Here is a 25,945-nt window from a genome sequence, read left to right as displayed (position 1 = left end):
CACCCAGCACAGCAGAGCCCCGGCCTGTGGCTGGGGGGAGCCTTGGGGTGACCCTAATACACCTAATAATTAATACACACCACCCAACCCAGCAGGGTGCTAGTCTGTGGCTGCTCTGTGCTAGGGCAATACACTAATCAGTAACGTACAGCACCGAACACGGGGGGATCCCTGACTAGGGCACCAAGGTGTTACCATTATGCACCTAACAAATAAATAACTGGGCTCAGACTAACCTGTTAATTTCACGTGAGCTACTGGGCAGCCCTCTTCTGGGCTCTCGCCAGGTTATTTTTACCCTACTTTAATCACCTTGAGTCAGAATCTTTGGTGCCCGCTGAACTCTCGGCTGCAGTGAGTTCTTGTGGCAGAGAGTTCCACAGGCCAGTCACACGCCGTGTGGCAACAGTCACCCTTTGTTTTCAGGTTACAAGAGAGGGTGAACGAAGGCGCCCTCACAGCCCCCCTCTGCTCTTGTCTGCTCCTGTCTCCTCTTAGGGCTGCACTGAACAGGCCCAAGTCTTTTCTATTCCTCCCTTCCAGGCCTCAAGGGCTGCTCCCCTTGGCGGGACCTTTCCCCACGTCTGCCGGAGCCTCTTGCAGATGGGACTGGGCAGAATCAGAGCCCCAAACCTGCTCCTGAAGTAATCAGCCTCCGTATCAGAGCCGCAACGGGGACGGGTGGGGGCACAGGCCAAGCCTACACCTGTTCCTGCCCTGGGGTGCCCCCCCATGGCCATTTCTGGGAATGCCTCTCTTGGGGCTGGTGCCAAGGCCACAGCTCAGGAGGATTTCTCTTCGTTATCTTCTCACCCAAACCTGCGGTTCCCTCCCGGGACCCAGCTAGCAGGGGGCATAAGCAACATCTTCACCCCCAGGGCTGGTGCAAAGGAGCCCCCAAAACAAGGATGAACTGGGGCTTAAGAGTCCGTATGCCCCTGTCCCCCCTGCACCCCACCAAGTCCTTCACACACCCAGCATTTCACCCGCACTGAAGCCTGGACCTGGCTCTTATACGGCTGAGGGGCCAGGCAGGTAGGAGCAGTAGGGCACCAGCCATGGACACCCAGCTGCCCTCAGGCAGAGGTAAGGGAGCTCCTCTCAGCCTTGGGCATGGGGGGACAGAGACTTGCAGAAGAGGGGCCTGCCCAGGCTGCCTTGCGCCACTTGAACCCACTCAGTGCAGCTTCCCCCACTAACCTGGCATCAGCTCAGGGCCCTGCCAAGCCCAGAGAAGCCGACAGTTCTCACGGATGATGCGTGCTAGATGGTGAGCCCCCTCTCCAGGCAGGGCGGGAAGTGCCGAGCTGGAGGAATTGCCTCTCCCGCCCCCTGCTGGCTGCCCACAAACAGCCCAGGGGAGGAATGAGACGGGGTAGGAGACGCTCCCTGCATTGGATCTGCAAGCAGCTAAGGGACAGGATCGGCTTCTTCACGCACATGTTCAGCTTCACGGGTTTTCTGTTTCCTGCATTTTTGGACGATGTTGATTTTATGGAGCTCTTGGCAGCACTGACATCCCCCAAAGTCCTACCACAATAGCAGGTAACGGCCACAGTCCAGAATATTCCCTTCCCCTCCCCGCGGTACTGACGGGCCTTCAGCCTTCCATGCAAAAACTTCCAGCCTAAGGTTTCATTTTACGCTGTGGGCTCCTGTCAACCACTTGCCATAACCCCAGCACAGAGACCCCAGAGCTCCATTTGCAAAGCCACGGCCAGTTATTGGGATCCTTTGCTGGCAACCAAGAGGCCCCTCCCATGGCATCTTCTGGCAGCCCCCCATCCCAGCCTGTGAGCTGGGATCTGTCCGTAAAGCCAAAATCCTGCCCCCCTCAGTCAACACAGGGAGCCTGGCCACCCCAGAGAGCATCTAATCCTCACCCGCTTGTTCCAGAGTAAGAGTCACTGTCCTGCCCACAAGCTCCCAGCAAGTGCAAGGGCCTGGTGCAGCCCCCTCCCCACACACAGAATCGCACACACAGACCAGATGTAAAGTCATTTATTGAGGCACTGGCTCAAGGTGCACATTTCCAGCACCATCTCCTTACATGGGCTTGGGGGGAGGTCTCGGGGCCGCGCCCTAGAGGGGAAGAGCAAGGAGAACGTTAGGACACATCCAGGCAGGGAAAGGCCCATCAGCTCAGAGGAACCGCCAGACTGGATCGGACCCGAGATCCATCTACCTCACCATCCTGTCTCTGACAGTGGCCAAAACCAAATGCTCCAGAGGAAGGTGGAAGAACCCAGCAGTGGGCAAACATGCAAGTGGTTTAATATCCCACCAGGACGTGTCACTCGTGATAACGACCTATCCCCTTTACCCACATGGACCAATCCTTTGGTCCCAGCTCACCCACCCACCTACCTCCCCTCACCACACATTCACTAGTGTCCCAAGCACAGGGGGGCTTCTCCTCTGAAGAGACTATTCCACAGAGAATCTCAGACCCCAGGGTGCGAGTCAATTCCAGCTCGTCACGGCCTGCTAGCTCTGTGCTGGGGTGCCTCACTGGGCAGCTCTGATCAGGTCAGTACTGGAACATTGCCATGCCGACATCAGGATCTGCTGTACAGAGCAATGGGGTGGACACCGAGCCACTGGCATGGAGGGGGAAGGGGGGATTCTGGTGTGGGAGGCGCCACAATCTCAGGCAGAGAAGGGTTTGCGGGGGGTTGGCAGGAGTCCCTGAGCCACAAGGGGAGGAACAGAGGGATGCAAAGAGCTCCCGGCGTGTGCAATGAGCTCCGAGGCGCCTGCCCTTGGCCTGCCAGGCTGGAGGGATTTGTGCACAATACGTACCGCCGGCCTGAACCTGGGTGGAGGGGTACGGTCCTTCCGGGCCTCCCGGGAACGGTTCCTCACCACCTTGCTGTGGATGGCGCAGCTGACGCAGTAATGCAGCTTCACGTACAGCTTGGGCAGCACGTACGCTGGGGAGAGATGGGAGAGGCGTCAACCAGGAGTCTGAAGCCGCAGCTTCCCCAGTCCCGCTCCAGCCGCGGAGGGATCGGTTAGTGTCGCCCCAGCCCCAGGAGAGGCTAACTGCGAGCTAGGGTGCCGGAGAGCCCACTGCTGAGCCAGGGCTTACACACAGGACAGCCACGCTCCTGCCGGAGCAAGGCCGGAGCGCTGCATGATGGGACATGCGGCTAGGGTGGGCTCAGCTCCTTCGTCAAGGTAACGCTGCCAGTCTGCTCCCAGGTGCACAAACAGGTCACATTCCTGCTGCTTCCCTGCAATTGGGTTGTGGCGGGAATGCTGGACCTCCCGATGGCTCCAGGTCCGGGACTTCCACCCCAATGGGCGCCTGTCGGGACCAGAAGCCCCCCCTGAAACTCCAGGCACCATTTTGCTGCAGTGGGGGCCTAATGGTTAGAGCACGCAGCCAGGACACCTGGGTTCTACACCCAGCTTGGCTGCCCACCTGGCCGCCTTTGGCGAACACGTTCAGCTCCGCCTCCTCCCCAGCATAACAGGAGGAGACCACGTAACCCACCCAGGCGGGCAACCAAGTGCTCTGGGACCCGCGCCCAAAGGCAGAGTGTCATTCCTATGCAGAGCACTTCACTGCCCTGCCAGCTCAGCGCGAAGCACCAGCCCTGGCCGAAATCAGCCGGGAGACACGGCAGCATCTGGTGGGGAGCAGATCACGCCCCTTCGGGCAAATCTTCACTGCCACTTAATGCTCGGCTGAATTAAGAGGTACAACGCTTCTCCACCCACGCCCTATGGCATTCATCCGGCCTCCATCCCTGCAGCGTGCGAGCACCTCACCACCTTGATCCCAACCACCCCGGGAGGCAGGGCGCGGCTACCGTCCCCATTGTACAGATAAGCAAACTGAGGAAGTGCCGGAACTACTGGACTGTCCCCCTCCTCTCGCTTGTGCGAGACGAGGCTGGTGACAGGCCCCACCACCCCCTGGGGCTCACAATCGAAGACGCTGGCTTCGGAGATGTCCCGGACCGCGGCGGCCCTCCACAATGTTCCGGATGACGAACTTCTTGATGGCCTTGTCCTTGGGCACACAGCGGGCACAGTTGGTGCAGCGGATGGGCTGGACGTGCCCACGGCCCTTCTTGGCACGCCCGTTGTTCCGCCTCTTCTTGGTCTGCCGGGGGGGGGGGAGAAGGGGGGGGGTCAGAGGCGCTCCGGTGTGGGGGGGGGGAGGAGGAGGAGAGGGGGGGGTCAGAGGCGCTCCCGGTGCGGGGGGGGGAGGAGGAGGAGAGGGGGGGGTCAGAGGCGCTCCGGTGCGGGGGGGCAAAGGGGGGTCAGAGGCGCTCCCGGTGCGGGGGGGGAGGGGGAGGAGGAGGAGGGGGGTCAGAGGCGCTCCCGGTGCGGGGGGGGGGAGGAGGGTCAGAGGCGCTCCCGGTGCGGGGGGGGGGAGGAGGGGTCAGAGGCGCTCCCGGTGCGGGGGGGGGGAGGAGGGGTCAGAGGCGCTCCCGGTGCGGGGGGGGGGGAGGAGGGTCAGAGGCGCTCCCGGTGCGGGGGGGGGGGGAGGAGGGTCAGAGGCGCTCCCGGTGCGGGGGGGGGGGAGGAGGGTCAGAGGCGCTCCCGGTGCGGGGGGGGGAGGAGGGTCAGAGGCGCTCCCGGTGCGGGGGGGGGGAGGAGGGGAGGAGAGGAGGGGGGGGTCAGAGGCGCTCCCAGTGCGGGGGGGGGAGGAGGAGGGGGGGTCAGAGGCGCTCCCGGTGCGGGGGGGGGGAGGAGGAGGGGGAGGGGGGGGTCAGAGGCGCTCCCGGTGCGGGGGGGGGGAGGAGGAGGAGGAGGGGGGGTCAGAGGCGCTCCCGGTGCGGGGGGGGGAGGGGGGAGGAGGGAAGGAGGGGGGGGTCAGAGGCGCTCCCGGTGCGGGGGGGGGAGGGGAGGAGAGGGGGGTCAGAGGCGCTCCCGGTGCGGGGGGGGAGGGGAGGAGAGGGGGGTCAGAGGCGCTCCCGGTGCGGGGGGGGGAGGGGAGGAGAGGGGGGTCAGAGGCGCTCCCGGTGCGGGGGGGGGAGGGGGAGGAGAGGGGGGTCAGAGGCGCTCCCGGTGCGGGGGGGGGAGGGGAGGAGAGGGGGGGTCAGAGGCGCTCCCGGTGCGGGGGGGGGGGGAGGGGAGGAGAGGGGGGGTCAGAGGCGCTCCCGGTGCGGGGGGGGGGAGGGGAGGAGAGGGGGGGTCAGAGGCGCTCCCGGTGCGGGGGGGGGGGAGGGGAGGAGAGGGGGGGGGTCAGAGGCGCTCCCGGTGCGGGGGGGGGGGGAGGGGAGGAGGAGGAGGGGGATCAGAGGCGCTCCCGGTGCGGGGGGGGGAGGGGAGGAGGAGGAGGGGGGGTCAGAGGCGCTCCCGGTGCGGGGGGGGAGGGGAGGAGGAGGAGGGGGGGTCAGAGGCGCTCCCGGTGCGGGGGGGAGGGAGAGGAGGAGAAGGGGGGGGGGGTCAGAGGCGCTCCCGGTGCGGGGGGGGAGGGGAGGAGAAGGGGGGGGTCAGAGGCGCTCCCGGTGCGGGGGGGGGAGGAGGAGGAGGAGGGGGGGTCAGAGGCGCTCCCGGTGCGGGGGGGGGGGAGGAGGAGGAGGAGGGGGGGTCAGAGGCGCTCCCGGTGCGGGGGGGGGGGAGGAGGAGGAGGAGGGGGGGTCAGAGGCGCTCCCGGTGCGGGGGGGGAGGGGAGGAGGAGGAGGGAGGTCAGAGGCGCTCCCGGTGCGGGGGGGGGGGAGGGGGAGGAGAAGGGGGGGGAGGGGAGGAGAAGGGGGGGTCAGAGGCGCTCCGGTGCGGGGGGGGGGGAGGAGGAGAGGGGGGGGGTCAGAGGCGCTCCCGGTGCGGGGGGGGGGGAGGGGGAGGAGGAGGGGGGTCAGAGGCGCTCCGGTGCGGGGGGGGAGGGGAGGAGGAGGAGGGGGGGTCAGAGGCGCTCCCGGTGCGGGGGGGGGGGAGGAGGAGGAGGAGGGGGGGTCAGAGGCGCTCCCGGTGCGGGGGGGGAGGGGAGGAGGAGGAGGGGGGGGGTCAGAGGCGCTCCCGGTGCGGGGGGGGGGAGGGGGAGGAGAAGGGGGGGGGAGGGGAGGAGAAGGGGGGGGTCAGAGGCGCTCCCGGTGCGGGGGGGGGGGAGGGGGGAGGAGGAGAGGGGGGGGGTCAGAGGCGCTCCCGGTGCGGGGGGGGGGAGGGGGAGGAGGAGGAGGAGGAGGGGGGGTCAGAGGCGCTCCCGGTGCGGGGGGGGGAGGGGAGGAGGAGGAGGGGGGGGGGTCAGAGGCGCTCCCGGTGCGGGGGGGGGGAGGGGGGAGGAGAGAGGGGGGGGAGGGGAGAAGGGGGGGTCAGAGGCGCTCCCGGTGCGGGGGGGGGAGGGGGAGGAGGAGAGGGGGGGTCAGAGGCGCTCCCGGTGCGGGGGGGGGGAGGGGGGAGGAGAGTCAGAGGCGCTCCCGGTGCGGGGGGGGGGGAGGGGGGAGGAGGAGAGGGGGGGGTCAGAGGCGCTCCCGGTGCGGGGGGGGGGGAGGGGGAGGAGAAGGGGGGGGGGGAGGGGAGGAGAAGGGGGGGTCAGAGGCGCTCCCGGTGCGGGGGGGCAGAACCGGGACTACGCACCAGCCCCCCACCCAGCTCCCAGGGCCCCGCGCAGGGGTCGCTGGGACAGGCCCCCCCCCGGCAGCGCCCCCCCCGGCCGCGCCCCGCGCCCCCCCCGGCCCGGCTCCCCGCCTCGCGCCGCCGCCACTCACCATCTTGGAACAGACGAGGCGAAAGAGGATCCGGCCGCCGCGCCGCACGTTTATATAGTCCTCCGCCCGTCCCGGAAGTGCCTCCGCCAGGGGAGCGGGAGCCCGGGGAGGCCACGAGACTCCCCCCTCCGGACTCACGTCCCTTTCGCCCTGCGGAGCAAGGGCCCCGGCTGGCTGCGGGCGCGGAGGAAGCCGGTCCCGGCTCTCGGGGGACTCGGAAGGGGGACTATTTTTTTCTCGCTGAGCGGAGGGATCACACGTCACGTGTTATAAATTCACGTTCCCGGCATGCACCACGGAGGAGCCTCGGCCCAGGCCGGCCGCAGGCCCGTGGGAGCGATGCATGCTGGGAGCTGTAGTCCTCTTTGCCCAGTAGGGCCCATTGCATGCTGGGAGCTGTAGTCCACGCGCGGGCCACATGGCCCTGGCTCTGAGCCGTGGGCGGGAAGGGGGGACCCAGGGGTCCTGGCTCCCAGCCCCCCTCCCCGGGAGAGAACCCAGGAATCCTGCTCCCACTCTCCTTCCACCCTGGCCCCACCCTCCTCTACTTGTCCCCTCTCCATCCCCCCAGCCCTGCTCCTGAGGATGGAACCCAGGAGTCCTGGCTGCCCAGCGTTTTCATGCCAGCCGCTCGGCCCTGGCCCTTCCCGAGCACAGTGACGATAAAGAAACAAAAAACAAGCTCAGGCCTCAGAAGCATCAAGTTACGAGTTTACTGTAGCCGCAAAAGCAGGAGGAAAAAGACACATCCCCCCCCCACCCCTGCATTCAGTGGCCTCCACTGGGGTGAAACCTGGGGCGCGGGGCTGCAGAATAACGGACCCCGGCATGGCCTGGGCCAGCTGCACACAGAGCGAAACCTCCCTGCGCTTGCCCTGGGGAACGGCTCCCGGGGCGGAGGCCTCCGTCACCGCCAGACGCCCCCACCGCGTCGAAAACCCCCGAACGCTTTTTGCTATCCTTCCGTCGGGCAGAACCGCTCACAGGTTATTCATGGGCTTGGGTTTCACAGTGAAAAAGCTCAGTGCAAAGTCTGGCCCCGCATCAGCGGCTCTTGCGCGAAAAGGTCAGAGATCCTAATCTGCCCAGGAAGGCTGCTCTGACTTTTCTACCTCGGGTAGCACACAGGGGATAAACATGTCTCACCCCTTTCCCCCTCCCAGCAGCCTCAAAGCTTCCTCCTGCTGCTACGAGAAGATCCCAAAGGCCCCAGACCCTCACCTGAGTGAAATCCCTTGTGCTCTCACCGTACAGCACAGGCTGTCCGCAAAAGCCTGTAAGTTACCCAGAGGGCAACCTTTAAAAAAATAATCCCTCTCCAAGTAGCATTTCCCACTCAGAGTTAAACGACACTACTCCAAGCTGTGGTGAAGGAGGGGGGCAGCTTTAATACGTTTTCCAGCACGTGTACAAAGCAGCGTGCTAGGACCACTGCCCAGTGCTGTCTCATTGTGTCCTCGTGTTCCCACCTCTCTGTCTGTCTGCAGCTGGTCTCTCTCGTCTTAGACTTCGATTGGCCCAGAGAGCTCCCAGGGATCGGGCTCTCGTTCTGTTTGTCCAGCGCCTAGCGCAATGGAGGCTTGGCGTGGGACTAGGCCTTCCAGGAATATAAATAATACAGATGGGCCGGGCACTGCACCTACACCGATACCGATGCTAATGGCTAGATAAGAACCATCTGTGATTAGACTGAGCGGAAGAGCTCTGGCACAGCCCTGTTAGCCCCTCTCTGTGGGTTTCCAACACACCCTCACTGTACTGCAGGCTAGTGAATGGGGCACTCGAGCAGAAATCAGAAAACCTGGCCTCTGACACTCTGCGACTGACCTGCTGTTTGACTCCACAGGTCGCGTCTGCTGTCTGGGCCGCCATTCGTCTGGTCTCTTTCGACCGTGAGCTCCGGAGGTCCTGGTGTTTGTACAGCACCTAGAACAATGGCGGCTATAAGCACTCCCCATTGGACAGAATTAACTTCCTAGGTACTGGCCTCACAAGTGGCCTGGGAAGTAGCAATGAAGAAACGAGCAGCGAGAGGGGAAATAACCTGCCCCCATCACACACACACAGCAGGGAGCGGAGCCCAGGTTCCATGTCTACACTGCAACGAAAAACCCACGGCTCCGAGTCTCAAAGACCAGGTCAATTGACTGGGACTCTCAGGGGTCAGGCTCCAGGGCTAAATATGGCAGTGTAGACATTCGGGCTGGGGCCCGGGCCGAGACCCTTCCCCGTTGCGGGGGACTCACAGTCCAAGCCTGAATATCTACACTGCACTACTTTATCCCCACAGCCTGAGCCCGGGGCAGTTGAGCAGGGCCAGCCGCATATAGACACACCCACAAGGTGTGTGACCCAGAGTGACCTTCCAGAGATGGAGCCGAATTCAGAAGTGGGGAGGAAGTTGCTGTTGTTCCATTCACGTCAAGGGGGTTGTATGAGTTTGGAGTCTAGAATGCGGAATTGGTCCTGGTAACAGCACGGAAACTCGTCTCGAAGGAGAGCGCTCTGGGGAGGCGAGGTGAGGCCTTTCCAGATACCACCTGCCTCTGGCTCAGCTACACTGCAGAACGACATTCCCAGGACCTCAGCTGGAATCCCAGGGGACTCCATCGGGGGAGAGAGGTTCATCTCCCAGAGCCTCCCTCCCCGCTGGGGCTCCTGTTCCGATTCTAGCTCCCTGCTTTCAGCAGAGGTCAGAGATGCACCCTGGTCTGGTCTGGCCTCTATTCAGAGCCGCTCTGGGAATGGAGACCAGAGGATGGAATCCACACTAGTCTGGCTCAGCGACTGGCGGGTTCTAGTCTGAATATCCAGGCCCCGGGGAACTGGTGTCCATATTACAGATATACCCCTTGCAGTTGGACCCCTGCTGGCAACCTGAGAAGAGAGGCTGAAGACTGATGAGGCCGTGGTGGCCAAATTTCCCTCTTCGCCCTAGAGATGGCCCTGCATGGCTGGGTTGGGCTGAGCGGTAAAGCAATTAGGCCCTGTTCTCATTTACTCTCCAGCCCCTTTAAGATGCTCTGACAGTGTCAAGAGGTCTTAAAATAGGCAGAAATGCCCACCACCCCGATAATTGCTCCTGCCTTAAAGGACCTCCAGCTTGTGGAGAGATGGCATAAAGGTTCTGGAGCTGCCCCTGCTCCTAGCGGAGGGGGTGGATTGGGGCATGGTTGGAGAATGCAGTTACAGCTATTCTCGAATACCCAGAGGCCACAAGGATCAGTGGGATGTAGAGCACGAGTTAGAGCAGCCCCAAGGCTGCTGTAACTTACACGGTGTGCCAGTTAGGACTCTGCAGGACCCCACAATACCAGAAGCTCATAAGGGAGTTATAGGGCTCTCTCCCACAAACCTCTTTCCTCTTCAGGAATGAAGTAACAGAATCAGCTGCTGTGAATCAGGCTGTACCGGTTATCGGGACTCACGTCCAAGGCCATCAATCTGGCATCCTTCCCCAGCATGTTGCCTTTCTCAGGTTCAGCTGTTTCAATTCCTTCCTTCCCCAGAGAGGGTCCTCTCCCCTTCCCCCTTTTAAATTGTAGCTGTAACAGACACAGCCCCCCTCTTTCCCTGGCAGCCTCAAATCAACAACAAAATAAAAATACGGCTGTGAGCAAGGTTACTCGAGTGCCATTCAAGGCAAACACATTAATTGTTTGTCATGACGTCTCCCTATCTGTGAGCTATTATGGTGCAGCTCTTAGGCAGGCAAGCAGCAAGGCTGGGGTAACAATAACCAAGGCACAATGAGAAAGAAGCGACAAAGGATTCTTTGCTTTTCAACTTGGCAACTGTTCTGTTCCAACGTGCGTACAGATGCGCATGCAGACGTGCTCCCTCTCTGCTCTCACGGGGCTTGTCATGCAGGGAACTGACCAACAGAACCAGAGCAGAACAATGATTCCCAAATAATTCCGCCCACTAGTCAGTTTCCCTGCGGACAAGTCCTTAGCGGAGCCGGTTGGAACAGTGTCCATGGAATGGTTTCTCATGGAAAAACGCTGTTTCAAAGCTGAAACATTTGCAGAGCTGGATCATTTTGATCGGAAGGCTTCTGAGGTCCACTCATCAGTCGCTTCCAAAGACAGACCCCTGAACTGAAAACCCGAACGTCTCGATCCAAAGAAGGGTATTTTGAGACAATTCCATTTAGCAGGGGAAGGGGGGAGGGAGGGACTTTTGAAAGGTTTTGGTTTCGCTCCAACACAAAATGAAAAAAAATTAAACCCTCGGAACTTCTCACAAACTGGAATAGTCATTCTCCAGCCAGCTTTAGTCTTGTAACTAAGACACTGTGCTGGGGACTCTGCTAGCCTTGGGCAAGCCAGAGTCTCTCTGTGCCTCATTATCCCTGTTACAGACGGGGGAAACCGTTTCCCTCTGGCACAGTGGGTTGGGAGGATTGTGCCATGTTTGTGAGGTGTTCCTGAGGATGGGGAGATCTTTGGGCTACAGAAGTCATGACGTTTGAGCAGGAAGAGGCCTGGGGCATTAAATTACTCATGTTTATTTATAACAGACCTTCAGCCAGTACAGTACAAAACTTACAGTAGTATATCTCCATTACACAAATATTTACTTACAATATATTACAGATACAAAAAGCTTTTGCGGTAAGAGTTCTGTTGAAAAGCGAGTCTAACCTCACAAAAAAGGGAAAAAAACCCGAAGACAACAGCAAATCCATTAACGATATACAAATGAAAAGTCATTAGAAAGGAAGGAGGAGTTGTTGGTGCTGGAAGAGGGTTGGGGTATTGCACATCATATTTTTTGTTGTTCATACATCTGATTAAAAATATATATATATATATATATATATATTTACACAAGTAAAGCAACCTGGAGTTTTACAAAATTCCTACATTTGTTTTAGACTCTTTTTACAGGTAAAAGAAAAAAGATGCGGAAAAAAGGTGTTTATAAAGTTCAGAACTTCCCTTTCCCTTTGTTTAAAAAACACCCCCCCCTCAATATTGTGTTGGTTTTACCTTTTGAAGAGGGGAATGGGAGGCATGGGGGCCGCGGTTGTGGGGCTCTTCATACTTATTCACAGTCTACTGGGGATAACAGTCAGGTTGAGCTTAACTGAATTTCGTACTAAATCAACAATAGGACAGTGCAGCGGTTGTGGTCCGAAAGTGACTATAAAACGGACATTTTCATTTAGCTCCTTGGCTGTCAGGGAAGCTGAGCAGATCTGATCTGGGCAAAGGAGTTTTTACTTCTGTGAGCCCTGCAGGAGCCAACTGAGCACCCGAAGGGTGATTATGTCCTGCCGTGTGCATCAACGGTCAGCAGCGCTGGTCCACCTGTGGACTTTAGAGGCTGGAGGTAGAACTAAGCCAGCCGGTTTTTCAGACTGAGTGGGAGATGGTTGGTGGCACAGAAGTTGCCTTTGCAAGTCAAAAGGTGGATTTTTCAAAGTGAATCGGAGAGAGCACACACAGTAGCAATAATGTCACCTTTACAAGTCTGCTTTTCAGACCACAACCGTGCTTTAAAAATCCCCCAAACGGCAGCCAACCCGGGCACTGGCTTTCCATGACGGAGTTTACCAAATGACAGTCAGAAAAGGAGACCCACGTCTCGCTCTCCGCTTCGTTTCCAGTTTTGCTCAGAGAAGACCGCTTTACATGATGTTTGTTTCCTTCTCTCTCTGCCAGCTCAGCTGCAGACAAGCAGCAGGGAAAGTGCATCGTTTCCGCATGAGAACCGACAGTTTGGGGCTCCGTTGGAGAACACTTCTCAAAAATTGCACACAATCAATCCATTTTGCCTTTTATTGCTACCTTGTGGAAAACCAGCAGTTCCTTGCCAATTTAACAAGTGCTATCCCTAACATCCAGAAAGTCTTAAAGGCATAGCACAGCCCTGTGTAAATTGCCGCAAGGGGCCTGCCTGGTTTTCGTATTCATGTCGTACCTAGATGGAGATTTCTGCAGTCAGATCATATGGCAAGAGAAATTATTTCTGAGCATATTTATGAAAAGGGATTGAACTCCAGATCCTGGTATTTTGAGGATTGGACCAGTGCTGAAAAAGAACTGCTAAGGCAGTGACTTTGAAAAGGTTGGCTCTCTCAAATCACTAGGCCTTGAACTGAATGCTCTGAAGTAACGGAATCATGTCATTCTGATTAACATCTTGCTTCTCACTTCAGTTCTGTTCAAAGCAGATGCTAGCCCAAGAACCACTAGAGTTTAAAACCCCCATCGGCAGCTCAGGAATCCCACCTCTTGAGAGGTATAAAGTATGAGGTCAACATGTTCAAACAAGGATGACATCAGGCTCCTAAATCTACACGTCCGCCCCTGAATAAGTAGCTTTATGCTCAAAGGTGCTAGCACCTACAGATCTCTTGGTCTTCAACAGCAGCTGTGGGTGCTCTCCAATTCCAAATAAAAGAAATACAAAAATAGTCAGACCACTTATTTTAGAATCTTAAGGATTGGGGTTTTCACAGATGCTTGAGGAAATGAAGTGCCCAATTCCCAATGAAAGTCAATGAGAGTTGGGTGCCTTTTGAAAAATCCCAGTCCAAATGTGGAGGTCAGTGCTCAATTTTAGGCAAAATTTTAGTCTCAATCTAACTTTGGTCATGCTCCAGAATGACTGATACAATCAGGCTTTATTTCGCACTTCAGCTGGAAGATGGTAATCAGAATGCTAGGATTTTATGGTCTGTTTTCTTGTGGTCTGCCAGGGCTCAATATGCTTTGGTAGAAACTAGTACAAAATGCTTTCTGAGCCACCACCACTGGCTCTGGAGAAGAGACCAGAAAGGAATAAGTGAGTTTGCACCACAACGGTTATATTTATAAACTGGAAAGGGGGTGTGTGGAGAATGTCTTCTAGGGAACTTTCCTAACCTCCTCGAATGAATTTGAAACATCGCATCAGACATGACATGCCCTTCTGCCCAAGCCGGTCTGTGCCGTCAACGGGCTTCTGCAAAGAAAAACGGCTCTGCGATTTCGTTTCACATCTGGATACACAAACACCGTCAACAGAAAAGCAAGAAGAAGAAAATAAAGAGCAACGAGTGTTGCAACTTGTGAGGTGGTTCTGTTTGTTTTAGTAGAAAAAGAACAAGCCTTTGGTTTAAACCTCAAGGGAGCAGTTTGTTGGGCTGCTGTTGAGTGATTATTTTTATGCATCGTGGGCCTTGGTATAAAGCAGGGTTCCCTCCTCTCACGCCCCTAAGTTATGGCCACTGGAACACAGTCAGGCTCTGGGGTCCTCCCCCACCCCGCGACTCATCTGTTTCCGATGGGCAGCGTTATCCAAGACAGAGCAGTGGGGTTAATCGACACTGTGGCCTACTGACCAATTTATGGCAGGGAAGGGGAATGCACAGTCTCCTACCCCTTTTGTGCACTGTGGCCTGGTGTAACTCTCACGCCCCTTCGAAGTGCAAGTACCATCAGGATCCCAGTTGCAGGGGAGGTGGAGGTTTTTTTCTCTATAAAAATAAAATAATCGTGGGTGCTGCATGTTTCTCTGCCTCCTCTCTGGAGCAGGTGAAAGCCCGGCCATTGGCTACCAACTGCCCATCATTGCATCCCTCCCGCTCTTTGTCCGCGGACTGAACGGACTGTTTTCAAATCCCTCTCACGGGGATCACAGCTAGTTCTAGGATTCTGGGGACCTCCCCCTCATTATTTTGGGGCCTTACACTGCCATGATTTCCTGCTCATCCTCTTACTCTGGGAAGCGACAGCAGAACCCACATCCCCTGCTGGTTTTGCACGTCCCAGAAGCTAGCAGTCACCTTTCCCCATTTCTTGGATGTTTCCCTACAGTACCTGAGCAAGATCCTGGACAATTCCCTCGCTCAGGAGGCTTGAGCACGTACCAGTAGTTAGCAGCCTGCTGGAGCAGACGCAACTCTCAACAGAAGCCACTTCTCTGATGCAGCAAATCCCCCCCCCCCACACACACACTTAACATCACTCTAAAGACACACTCTGCTTACGCAGACGTGCTAGAGACGTAATTTCCACATCCCTCTGCTGTGCCACGCAGCGTCACAACTATTTGTGGGACCAAACGACCCCAAACCAACTCAACAACAAGCTTTCACATTGAAAGTGCAGCTCTTTAGGGCCTATGCAACTGACCCAATTCCTCTGTGCAAATAAGAGCCAGATACGCACTCCCGGGGAAGCTACGGAATCAGATGGCAAAGTGCCCAACAGTGACCCCTGGGGAAAGCTGCTGAAAAGGAAGAAACTTCAACCATGCAGCACAGAATGAAGCGACGGGATTAGGGTTCCTAGGGGCTGACCCGTTTAGCGACCGACCTTCCTTCCCTGGATACTGTCCCCTGCCTGACCCTGACAACAGTTCACTAGGTGACACCACCAAAGTCCTCCTGGGATCAGGTCCAGGTCTCCAGTGCTCAGCAGACGGAGGGGTCATTGCTATGCTTGCTAAAGGAAGCAAAGTGCTTTGGGGGAGCGGGGGTCAGTGACAGGTGCCCAATCCAGGACGGAGGCCTATACCTGTTTCGTACTCACACTTACAAGGCTATTCAAGACACAGGTGTGACAAGGAAGAAGTAATTCAGCCAGTTTCTCCTCAGCTCTCTGGGAGCGGAGTGGGCTGACCACGCCAGTAGATCCCAGCAGGGGAGAACAAAGCCGCCACTCAAAGACGCTTGCTATCCTCCCGGCTAACGTACTTTCATCTCATCACAGGCACAGCTGGATCCCACCCAGACCGTCCAAGTCTTTACCCTCCTACCTCTGATCTGAGACCGAGTTTGTACTTAAAAGCCACGAGCGTCGCAGCCCTGGCAAACGTCCTGCTCAGCTCCACCTTCCTTCAAACAGGTGGCACTGTGATGGCTGCCTACAGGAGACTTCACCACGAAGCTGTCGAACAGCCGCCTTGGGGACAGAGTGCACTATTCTGCGTTCCAGGCAGTTTCATGCCACAGAGATATCACCCATTAAAGCTTGGGGCACGGTCACCCTACGGACCCCTGTGGCTCGCTCGTGGCTTTCCTGGCCAGGGGAGTTCTCTTGACTTTAGCACTGACTCTGAGATTCTCGTCGCCCGACGGTGGCCAGGACTGAAACTGAAAAGAGTTAGAAGGAAGGGGCGGGGGCGAGAGGCTTAAACTGTAAGACGCGTGTGCACGCGTGTGCGTGTTACGTCGACGTGTGCTTGAGGTTTATGTGCTCCTCCCGGCAGAGAGAGAAGTAGATCAAGTCTCTGACAAAAATTCAAAGAGCTTTAGGGAGAGAGTTATAAAGAAATAAAAAGCTTAATAAATAACTAAGGGAGAACCAGGAAAAGCACAAAGAATGTAAAAAATCCGTTAACAATATTTAAATAACTCCGTTTATAAAAAGGCAAATCGTTAAGAGCTCCCCTCGTGATTTTTTTTTTAAATATTTTGTAGCCAAAGTCAGTGCAAAGGAGTATAAAAGAAAAACAGGTCCATGCCCAATGGGAGGGGGCGGAGCTAGAGCCAGGGGGAGGAGTCATGGGGAGATCAGGGCGAAGGGGCAGGATTGAGTTAGCCTACACTTTGTGCTCCCCCCGCACTATATGGGAGGAGAATTCGTACCGATCCTGGCTGTGGTAGCCACAGATGTTGCACTCGAAAGGGTCTCTGAAGCCATGGCAGCCCATGTGGATGGTGAACATCACGTGGTCCAGGAAGAGGATCCGGCAGTGCTCGCACTTGAAGGCTTTCACCTGCTCCCCCTCCTCGTTCACCACACGCAGGATGTCTTTGGCTGAGCTGGGTGTTGCTCGGGCAGCAGGGGTGCCCTCCTGCAGCTTGGGGTCCTCTTTGGCATAGGCTGGGCTCTGCCGACTGCTGGTGCAGTTCCCCACCGGCAGCTGCGAGGTCCTCTCTTCGTGGTTGCTCTCAGTGTCTGTGGAATCCTGGCAGCCGTTGCTGGGTGACACGCCCTGGTCGCGCCCCCGGTACACAATCTGCGCCCCCTCAGGAATGTCCTCGTGGCCTTCAGCAGCTTCTCGGCTCCCCGGGATTTCCAGCCGGCCCGGGATGGGCTGGATCTGGGTGTAGACGGAGCTGATTACAGGTGTGATCTCCGAGATGCAGTTTGTGGAGGGGAGGCGGAGGGGGCGGAGGTGCTCGGCCCCAACAAACGACAGCGAGCTGCCGTAACTGGGGTCGATGGGGTGGTGGGCGGCCACCAGCTCCACATCCTTCTCGAAGCTGGAGTTCACATCGAAGGGGAGGTCGGAGAGGTTGAACCGCATCTGCTTCTCCCCTGGGGGCAAGGAGCAAGGGGTCAGAACCCAGGGCAAGCCCCACACACTCTGCAGAGGGTCTTCGTCTAGAGACGAGCTCCGCTCTGCATGGCTCAACCTGTGATCCCTTCACACTGCAACTCACGCGGGCCTGGGCCTTGGCAGTGACTAGTACTCCTCCCTCTGGATCAGTACCAACCCTCCTGCCCCAGGATGGGGCCAGGGGGAGCGGTGTGTGGAGGGAAGGGTGGCTCAGCAGGGGGTGCTCTCCGCTTTTACAGTATGATCAGGGCCCTGTTGTGCACACACGCTGACTGCAGCGTCTCAGCGTGGTCCAGTGCTGCTGGGGGGCACAGGCTTCCCAGTGAAGGTCCCTGGTCAGCCCTTGGAATTGCACCCCCTCCTCCCAAACGCCCCCGGCAGTTTCGAATGGAGGAATGGTTCTACGCTGCCCCCTTCTGAACACCGCTGTGGTCCCAGTGCAGAACAGGTGCCATGTTGCCCCACCCCCGAGGGGGCTGCATTTCGGGGGGAGGGGGGTGGAAGGATCCCTGTCTGTACAGGACTTTGGGGGCCTGCAGGATGAAAGGCGCTGGGTAAGGTCAGTGGCATTTGTATGTACAGGGCCGTAAGCTCATTCAGAGGGGGCCCCGTAGAAGCGGTCAGTTCCTACACGTAGGGCCAAGGAACTGCTGCCAACCCACCCTCACCTCTCCCTCTGCTCTTCCCGGGAAGCAAAGGGGAGCCCCTTACCCACAAATTTCTGAGGTGTGGAGCGTTTCCGTTTGGTGAGGCTGTTCGCCAGCCGGTCGATAAACGTCGGCCGATCGGACGAGGGGTGAAGCAGAGAATCCGGCACCATCTCCAGGTCTCGCATCTCATCGCCTGCCAAGACAAAGGAAACCCACTCAGCCAATACCCGATGCGGGAGGGGTGAACAGGACCGGGGAGGTCGCTTCCACTCCCCAAGCTGAAGGCAGGGCAGCTGAAGAGTGGGGCACATGGTCACACCTCTCTTTTTATCCACTGCCTCTGGCTCAGTCTGCAAGCCAAACGCTTACCCACTTCTTTCACGGATCAGTCCTCTGACAGCACCACCAGCCACCCACCACACGCTCCTTTGCCTGAGCAGCCTGCCCCGCCTGGCCACGGCTGTGCGGCCCCGTAACCGCTCTGGGGAAGGGACTCTCTGCCCAGCAACGGCGCTAGAGAAGGGCTTTGTGGCAGGAGAGGCGTCTCCACCCCTGCCGGCAATCTGTCTCTCTCACCTTTGCTACTCGGGGGCTGAGATGAGCCAGTTAAAGCGTTACTTACTGACTACGCCCTCACCGGACTGGCATGGCACTTGGTTCTACAACTCCCCCCTTGCCCCGCAGGGAGACCCACTCCCAAGCAGGGCTTTCTGGGCAAAGAGCCGGAGCCCTGCTACTGCCCCCCGAGTGTACGTGGACAGTGCTCCGACAGCACGGGTGGCTGCAGGCTGTTGGGGAAGAAAGGGCATGTGCTGCTCCTCAACTTGCCTTCCCTGCCTGGCCTCCCCAGAGTGCCGGGTCCCAATGTGGCATCCGACTGACCCTTGGTGTTGTGTTTAATTTGGATTGTAAAGGCCTCAGCAGAGCCCTGCCCTTCCTGTAGCTGTGAAGTACCACCTATGTCTCTGGCAGCCTAGGAACAATAACGATGGTACAGAAAATTGGAACTACAAAGAGGCTGATAGAATCTCAGACAAACTGGCCTTGTAGCTAACATTCAGTGCAGCATCAGATCTGCCCTCTCTCCAGGGGATTACCCTGCCCTGGCTGGGGAGAGCCACGGAGCAGGTCCTGGAGATCTGCAAAAAGAAAGCTTCACCATAAGCTGGCTGCCCCCCTTCGACAGCCCGTCAGCCAGGTTAGACTTCGCTAGCAGGGCGGGTCTTTATGATCTTTAGGGTTGACTTTTCCTTTGAACCAAGGTGCAGATGTTGAAACTAGCCCGCTCATACGAGCTGAGCACAAGTTTCAGTTCCACAGAGCTGATGGAGACGCACAGAAAAGCGTGTGAGAGACACACCCACAACGCCAGGCCTGTCCCGTGGGGCAGGTTGGCGTATGGGGAACTGGTGTGCAAAGGAAGACGTGCACAGATTCTGTTTTGGCCCAACGTGGTCTGGATGCAGAATGATCTCCTGACCACGGAGGGGCCATTCTGGGAGCTGGAGGTGCTTTACACACTGCTGGAGGCTGTTAGTTTGGTGTGGATCAATTTGGAGATTTTCCAGTCGTTCGCAAGACTCCTGCTTTGTAAGGTTCAATTCTTTGCTTACTGAGCATCTGCTGTAACAGAGCCCAGGAAGGGCCACACTGGGTCAGAGCAATGGTCTGTCTAGCCCAGTGTCCTGTCTTCCAACAGTGGCCAATGCCAGGTGCCTCAGAGGGAATGAGCAGACCAGGGTAATCATCGAGTGATCCATCCCCTGATGCAAAGGGAGGCTAGAGCATGGTTCTGCACAGTAAAGTTCTGTTTGTTACTGGGAAATGCTTTAAGGTGTTTTCTCCTAATAGAATTATTTATAAAAGGATGTAAGGTTATGCTCCAAACGATCAACTTCACCAAATGACAGGCTCTGGGCAAGGGGATGTTCATAACGAGGGAATACTTTGCACTTACTTGGGCCGCAATATTAAGAATTTGTGCACGCGTAGCACTGTCCATCCCAGGGTCCCTAGAGCATTTTGATTTAAATAAACCTCAATTAATTACGCCCTCCTGCTTCCAAGAGCCATTATCCCATTAAAGAAATGGGAGGTGACGTGTCCCAATGGTTCCTAATCTAGAGTCAGTGGTGGAGCTGGGAACAGAACCCCGGAGTCCACACTCCCCATTTTCTACTCTAACCGCTAGGCCACATGCCCTTCTACAGCCAGGAAGAGAAGCTAGAAGTCCTGACTCTCTCCCCTGCTCTAAGCACTAGATGTCCCAGCGGGTGCCTGGGACTAGCTAGTCACTCGCCGGTTACTGGACAACGTACTGACCTGGCTGGCCGGCCAGCGGCCGCGGTTCAGTGTTCAGACTCTGCAGATAGCTGTGGCAGCGCTCCTTGTGCTCCTCCAGCGTGCTCTGCTGCTTGTAGCTCCGGCCGCAGTAGTTGCATTTGTAGGGCTTGCCGACTGTGGGGGAGGAGACTGGAAAAAATGAAAAAACAGATCCTGGCCATCAAAACAGACATTACACAGAAACCCAGATATTACCCGGAAGCTGTCACAGCTACGTGCGGGCCAGCCACATGCTGCAGCAACTCAGATGGGTTAAGGGCGTACCATGGCTGGGACCGAAGCAGACAGACACAGAGCAGGCGGATTTGCCAAGGAGTGGATACTGATGTGCAAGGTCACTGAGTAATCGAAGCACCTCTTGGCGTTTGATGCCACAGCACGTCTGCGCTGGGCACCAAATCGGTCAGGCCCTTCTTGCAGACTCCAAACGGACCCTTCACATGTTTCTCCTCCTCTACATTTTAGTCCGTAACAGCTTTTATAAAATAACTTTACTAAGTTTATCCAATGCATCAGTTAGTGTCTCACGTACGTGTCAGATTTAAAATGATGCTGTTTTGAACCAAGAGCTGATGAGATGTTTCCTCCAAAATAAACGAACACGCCAGTATGCCTGGCCTAGTCCTCGTAGGAGGCAGGCAAGCTCGATCCCTTCTTTACAGATCAGGTCCAACACAGCTAAGATGTCTCACTGAAGACTGCAGCAATTTAAGAAGAGTCAGGACCTCAAACCCAGGCCACTCACCTGGCTCTAATCATTGGGCGAACGGCCTTTCCAGAGCCAGGATCAGAACCCAGGAGTCCTGCCCCCCAAGCTCCTGATCTAACCAGGCTCCTTCACATCATCCCAAACACAATGTTACTGAATACGTTCCAGTGGCTCTCACTTCCTTTTGTTGAAGGTTTCTCTCCTCCCAAGCAGTCTTCACCCAGCAACAAGGCATCAGACGCTCCTGGATTTTGAAAGGGGAGGGGAAGGTTTGAGCTTGTGGAGTGCTGATTCAGGACACCAGCCTCCTCTGACCCGTCCTTTACTGGTGCATGCTTTGTTCTCTAACAGCTGGCCAGCCACACTGTCCTGCCCCTCTTGCATAAGTGTGGCTGGTCTGCAGGATTGGACCCTGGAAGCCAGGGCAATATTTAAAAATGCTGCTGGAGCCCTGCTGGAAATCCCCAATGCTTCGTTACATCTCTCAGCACACCCGCGCCAGGCCTGTTGCAGCTCACTGCAGAACGGTCGGCCGTTTTTGACTGGTGACTGATTGCTGCCGAGAGCCTGTGGGCTCCGAAAGCACTGGTAAGAGAAGTGCTTAGGGATGGGTCCAGGGCAACACTCTCACCTCTGCTAATTTTCCCATTGATGGCTGATGGTTATCTCCGGTTCGGCCACTCGGTTCTGCTCCATGAGGGTCGACAGACACAGCAGAGCCATTGAACGTTTTGGGCCACACTAGCCGGGCATACAGCAGGTTGCACTGATGAATTAGTATGGAACTTTTAGCTGAGTACTTCAAGAGGCAGACAGATTTGCAGATATAATCGTGACAGCCATCCTAGATACCCCAACCCCTGAGCAGCTGTTGCAGTCTGTGCTGAGGACGGGGAAGCACTTTTGCATTGTTTTAAGACAATTGGCTGTATTATGATGAATCCTGGTGCCGGGGAGCAGGCAAGGATGGAGCTGCATTTTGCTAGGCATTGTACAAACAGAGCAGGGGATGGTTCTTGCCCAGAAGAACTTCATCGACACAGGCAGCACAAAGGGGGATACAAACCCAAGCAGAGCAATCCATGGGATGGCGGCAAACGTCACATGAGCTCCATTTGGGGAGGGGGGTTCGGCAGGCAGGAATACGCTCAATGGAAGGAAAAGGGAAGGGAGAAGGGGGCAGCTCATGGGAGGAGAAGGGAAGATGGGCCAGAGGTGGAGTTTGTGGATGTGAATCCTGCAGGTGAATGTAATACGCCTTCTGGGACTCATTCACTCTTAGCAGCAATGCTCACAATCTTTTATCCCCATATGTGTGGGGCACGGGCCCCTAGCTGCTCGTTCCTCTCAGCCAAGAGATCGCAAGTGTTTGATGTCAGAGGAGTCTGGAAGCTGCCCAGATCCTGCACTGCTGGTGTAGTGGCCACAGAAGCTATTTATTAAGTCCCGCCAGAGGATGATTTTGGCCCCCTACTGCCCAGGAGGGAGCAGTTCCGCAAAGAGCAGGCCTTTTCCTACGAAGACGTTCTAGGGAGCGTGGAGCTTCCCTGAAACCCTTCAAAGGCCTTTTACACGAGTTCTAGGTAAGCGGTAACCATCACAACGCTCGACACGCCGCCTGACAAGCCCTGTGCTCTGAAGCAGAGGGGCTGAGCGTACCACCACGGCAGCTAACAGTACTTTGGACCAGACGCCCACTAAGCATGTTAGTGACAAGCTGCCTCCCCGTGTCATAGCTGAAAAAAACCCAAAGGCCCTGAGGTTATGCAGCAAGTCAGCAGCGGAGCTAGGAACAGAACTCGGGAGGCCTGACTCCCAGGCCTCCTGCTCTAACCACTAAGCCACGCTTTGACCTTTGCCGAACGCTCAGCAGGAAAGGGAAGCCCGTTCCCGAGACGAGGGGGCGCAAACAGGGCACCGCTAAGGAACTGGAACGTGCCATTACCGCCGATGGAGAGATGCACCACAGGGAAGAGTGTGGTCTGATGGGTACAGCGAGGGACTGCAAGTCAGGATTCCTGGGTTCCCTTTTAGACTGGAGCTAGAGTAGTATTCTGCTTTGCAGTCGACTTCTCTGAAATTGTGAAGTGCGCGCGAGGGTGGCGGGGGGATTCCTAGGTTTTTAGCCAACTACCAGAGTAATAGTCGGATACCGGCCCCATTTGCGAGACTCAAACGCCTTGCCAGAGTTCTCTGAACCATTCAGAGGAAGTGCCTGCGTGGAACGAAACTGTCACTCATCAGATATGGTGGCACCTGCGTCACGAATGCACCATCTTGGGGTCTGAGGCTCCGGTGGAGTTTTTCCCTCGCTGAAACCGCCATGCTCAGACCTGCCCGAACCAGACTTATTGAGTCACGTTACAAAAAACGGTTATTTGTTTTGCAACGTGTGGTTTAACCTTTAACTACTCTGATTTTTCAAGAAAAAAAATGATTGCTATCCCCCTATCCGCTCACGCAGCTTTACTATGTCAAGTTTTGCTCTCTCATAAAAATCACTTCCTATGTATAAAGCTTCTTTCACCGGAGGACCTCAAGGGTACTTCGCACACCTTAGGTAAGCCTCAAGCTTCTGGGACCAGGGCCAGTATGGTTACCCCCACCTTACAGAAGGTGGAAACTGAAGCACAGAGCTAGGAAGTGAGGTCAGAGAGTCAGTCAGTAACCACATCCTAGGTCAGCACTTGGTAAATTTAAAAATTCTAGCCAGAGACCTGAGCTCATCTCAGGCCCTTCCCCACTCCTTATGAAATACTCCACACTGCAGACAGGGCCCCAGGACGTGAGTTACTATTCAAATCTTTCTCACCTTCAGTTGCATGTTAGTTCCAAGGTGCCCAGGTGGGCAAGAACCAAAATTTAGACAGAATAGAAAAGCCGATCCCCTTGTGGGAGTTTATTGCTGTGGAGGTCAACTACATTCGAACTGCGTTCGTGACGCAGACGCCACTGTATCTGATGAGCGACACGTTCATTCCACCCATGCACTTCCTATGAATGGTTCAGAGAACTCTGGCAAAGCATTTCAGATTCTAGTAACTGGGGCCAGAATCAGAGTATTACTCTGTTCGTTGGCGAAAAACACAGGACCCCAAGCTCCGCCCACTCACACCTCCACTTCACAATCTCAGAGTAGAAGACTGCAAAGCAGTTTACAATGTAATGTAATTGTAACTAAATTATAAAATTTGCAGATGACACCACACTGGGAGGGTTGCATGCATTTTGGAGGACAGGTTTAAAATTCAAAATGGCCTTGACAGATTGGAGAATTGGTCTGAATTCAACAAGATGTAATTCAATAGAGACAAGTGTCAAGGACTTCAATTTGGAAGGAAAAATCAAATGCACAAACTACAAATGGGGGGAATGACTAGCTAGGTGGTCGGACTGCTGAAAAGGATCTGGGGGCTCTAGTGGACCAGGAACTGAATAGGAGTCAACAAGGCAATGGACTTGCAAAAGAGGCTAATATGATTCTGGGGTGTTTTAACAGGAGTGCTGTATGTAAGCCACAGGACCTAATTGTCCCGCTCTACTCAGTACTCGTGAGGTCCCAGCTGGAGAACTGCCTCTAGTCCTGGGCACTGCACTTTAGGAAAGATGTTGACAAACTAGAAAGAGTCGAGAGGAGAGCAACAAAAACTTCTACCAAAAACCTGCCCTGAGGAAAGGTTACAAATCCCGGGCAGGTTTAGTCTGGAGAACAGACGACTGAAAGGGGACCTGAGAACAGCTTCCAATACATGAATGGCTGTTACAAAAAGGACGGGGATCGATTGTTCTGCAAGTCCACTGAAGGCAGGACAAGCAATGGGCTTAATCTTCAGCAAGGGAGACATCAGGAAAACCTTTCTAACTCTAAGGGGAGTTAAACTCTGGAATAGGTTTCCATTGTTGGAAGCTTTTAAAAGCAAGTTGGACAAACACCTGGCGGGGCTGGTCTAGGTTTACCTGGTCCTGCCACAGTGCAGAGGCTGGACTTGCTGACCACTCTAGGTCCCTGCCAGCCCCGCATTTCTATGATTCTACACTTGAAATGGAGAAAGGTACGAGTCACACACAGGACACTGCAGGAAATGTCTGGCTTTGGATTCTAATAGAGGGAAGTTATGTGCAACTGTCGGGCTCTTGGGAAGATGCCAAATACAACCTGAGCATCACAACATTTGGACACCTGGTAATTCAACACCCAGACCCCAAGGAAGCCTCTGTCCCAGCAAAGCCACAATGAGTAAGTTTGCAAAGCCATTGTTTGACTGCTGTGAGTAGGAACTGACCAACATGGAACTGGCTTGTAGTCCAGGGACCAAATTCAGCCTTGGGGTAAAGGGTGAGGCATCTTCACAAAGCCCACGAGGTTTACACCATTGCTGTGGTTATACAGGGAGAGGATGGATGGGTTTGGACCTGGATCTCCAGGGGACTGGCCCCATCCCAGACAAAGTGGTGCAACTAAGTCCAAGATCTTCACCAATATTGCATGTCAGGAGCAGATGGCCACTTGTTAATGCCCTACACAATGAGAAAGCAAGTGTCATCTCCACACTTGGCTTCCTCTCTGATTTCCCCAGCTTCAGTGCTGGATCAAACCTCAGTCCAGGCTACTGGAACTAAGACGTCAGTGTTATTTTCAGCCTGAAAACACCTACTTACAAATCACTTCGGAGGAGTTGATTGCAGCTGTAAACCCCTTCCTTCCTCCCCAACTAAACAGCATTATTTTCATACAGCAACTAAAAATCTGTTTAACCCAGCCGTGAGGGAGACCGGCTAATGTAGTCTGCAACCACAGACAGACAACTTTGTGTTAGAAACATGAATTTATTTCCCAAATCTTTAGCTATTTAGATGCTAGTGACTTGACTAAAAGTTGCATTGCCTCTCATTAGTCTAGTGCTCTCAAAGCTCTTATGTAAAATAGATCCCTGACTGGCTTGGTTTGTTTGTTTTTAATCTGCATTTATTTTTGGCTTCACAAAAATCTTTTGAAAACCAGGCTGGGGTCTTGAGTTGGGTTTTCTAGGCCAGAGTTTTGAAGCTCTAGGATGAAAAGCCCCACAGTTAATTTTCCCTTCTGGGGGAATCTGCCCTTAGATCCAACTCTTTCCTCTCTCTGCTGACCTGGCCTGTATTGCAGGGTGCTCTGGACAGACCACTCCCAGTTCTTCACAAAGTGATGGCAGAACACACATGACCCAGACCAGCTCCTGTTTGCAAAGGAGTCTGGGTTTCAGCATTCATTTGCCACAACACTGGTACAGGTCTCGGAGCACAAACCTGTTATTTCCTGG

General features: G+C 55.8%; 2 protein-coding genes across 15 annotated transcripts in view; both read right to left on the bottom strand.

Annotated features, from left to right (window-relative positions):
- Positions 1-1,985: 1,985 nt before the first annotated feature.
- Positions 1,986-6,883, bottom strand: RPS26 (ribosomal protein S26). The gene is given in 5 exon segments (XM_073318737.1): positions 1,986-2,082; positions 2,803-2,933; positions 3,936-3,978; positions 3,980-4,114; positions 6,666-6,883. Coding segments are annotated over 5 exon segments (348 nt in total). The 5' UTR covers positions 6,669-6,883; the 3' UTR covers positions 1,986-2,046.
- A 5,737-nt stretch (positions 6,884-12,620) lies between these two features.
- The window catches only part of IKZF4 (IKAROS family zinc finger 4), a 74,099-nt gene continuing 60,774 nt past the window's right edge, over positions 12,621-25,945 (bottom strand). For 13 of the 14 annotated variants that reach the window (XM_073319413.1, XM_073319412.1, XM_073319411.1 and 10 more), the window contains 3 exons: positions 19,919-20,068; positions 17,658-17,789; positions 12,621-16,924 (listed from right to left, as the gene is read on the bottom strand). In XM_073319413.1, the coding sequence (XP_073175514.1) occupies positions 16,203-16,924; positions 17,658-17,789; positions 19,919-20,068 (1,004 nt within the window). In that variant the 3' untranslated portion in view covers positions 12,621-16,202. The remainder of the gene's footprint in view (positions 16,925-17,657; positions 17,790-19,918; positions 20,069-25,945) is intronic. The other variant, XM_073319416.1, reaches the window with a different exon arrangement.

The sequence above is a fragment of the Lepidochelys kempii genome, chromosome 20 (assembly GCF_965140265.1).
Source record: "Lepidochelys kempii isolate rLepKem1 chromosome 20, rLepKem1.hap2, whole genome shotgun sequence".
NCBI lineage: Eukaryota > Metazoa > Chordata > Testudines > Cheloniidae > Lepidochelys > Lepidochelys kempii.
This window is presented reverse-complemented; position numbering and strand designations above follow the sequence as displayed.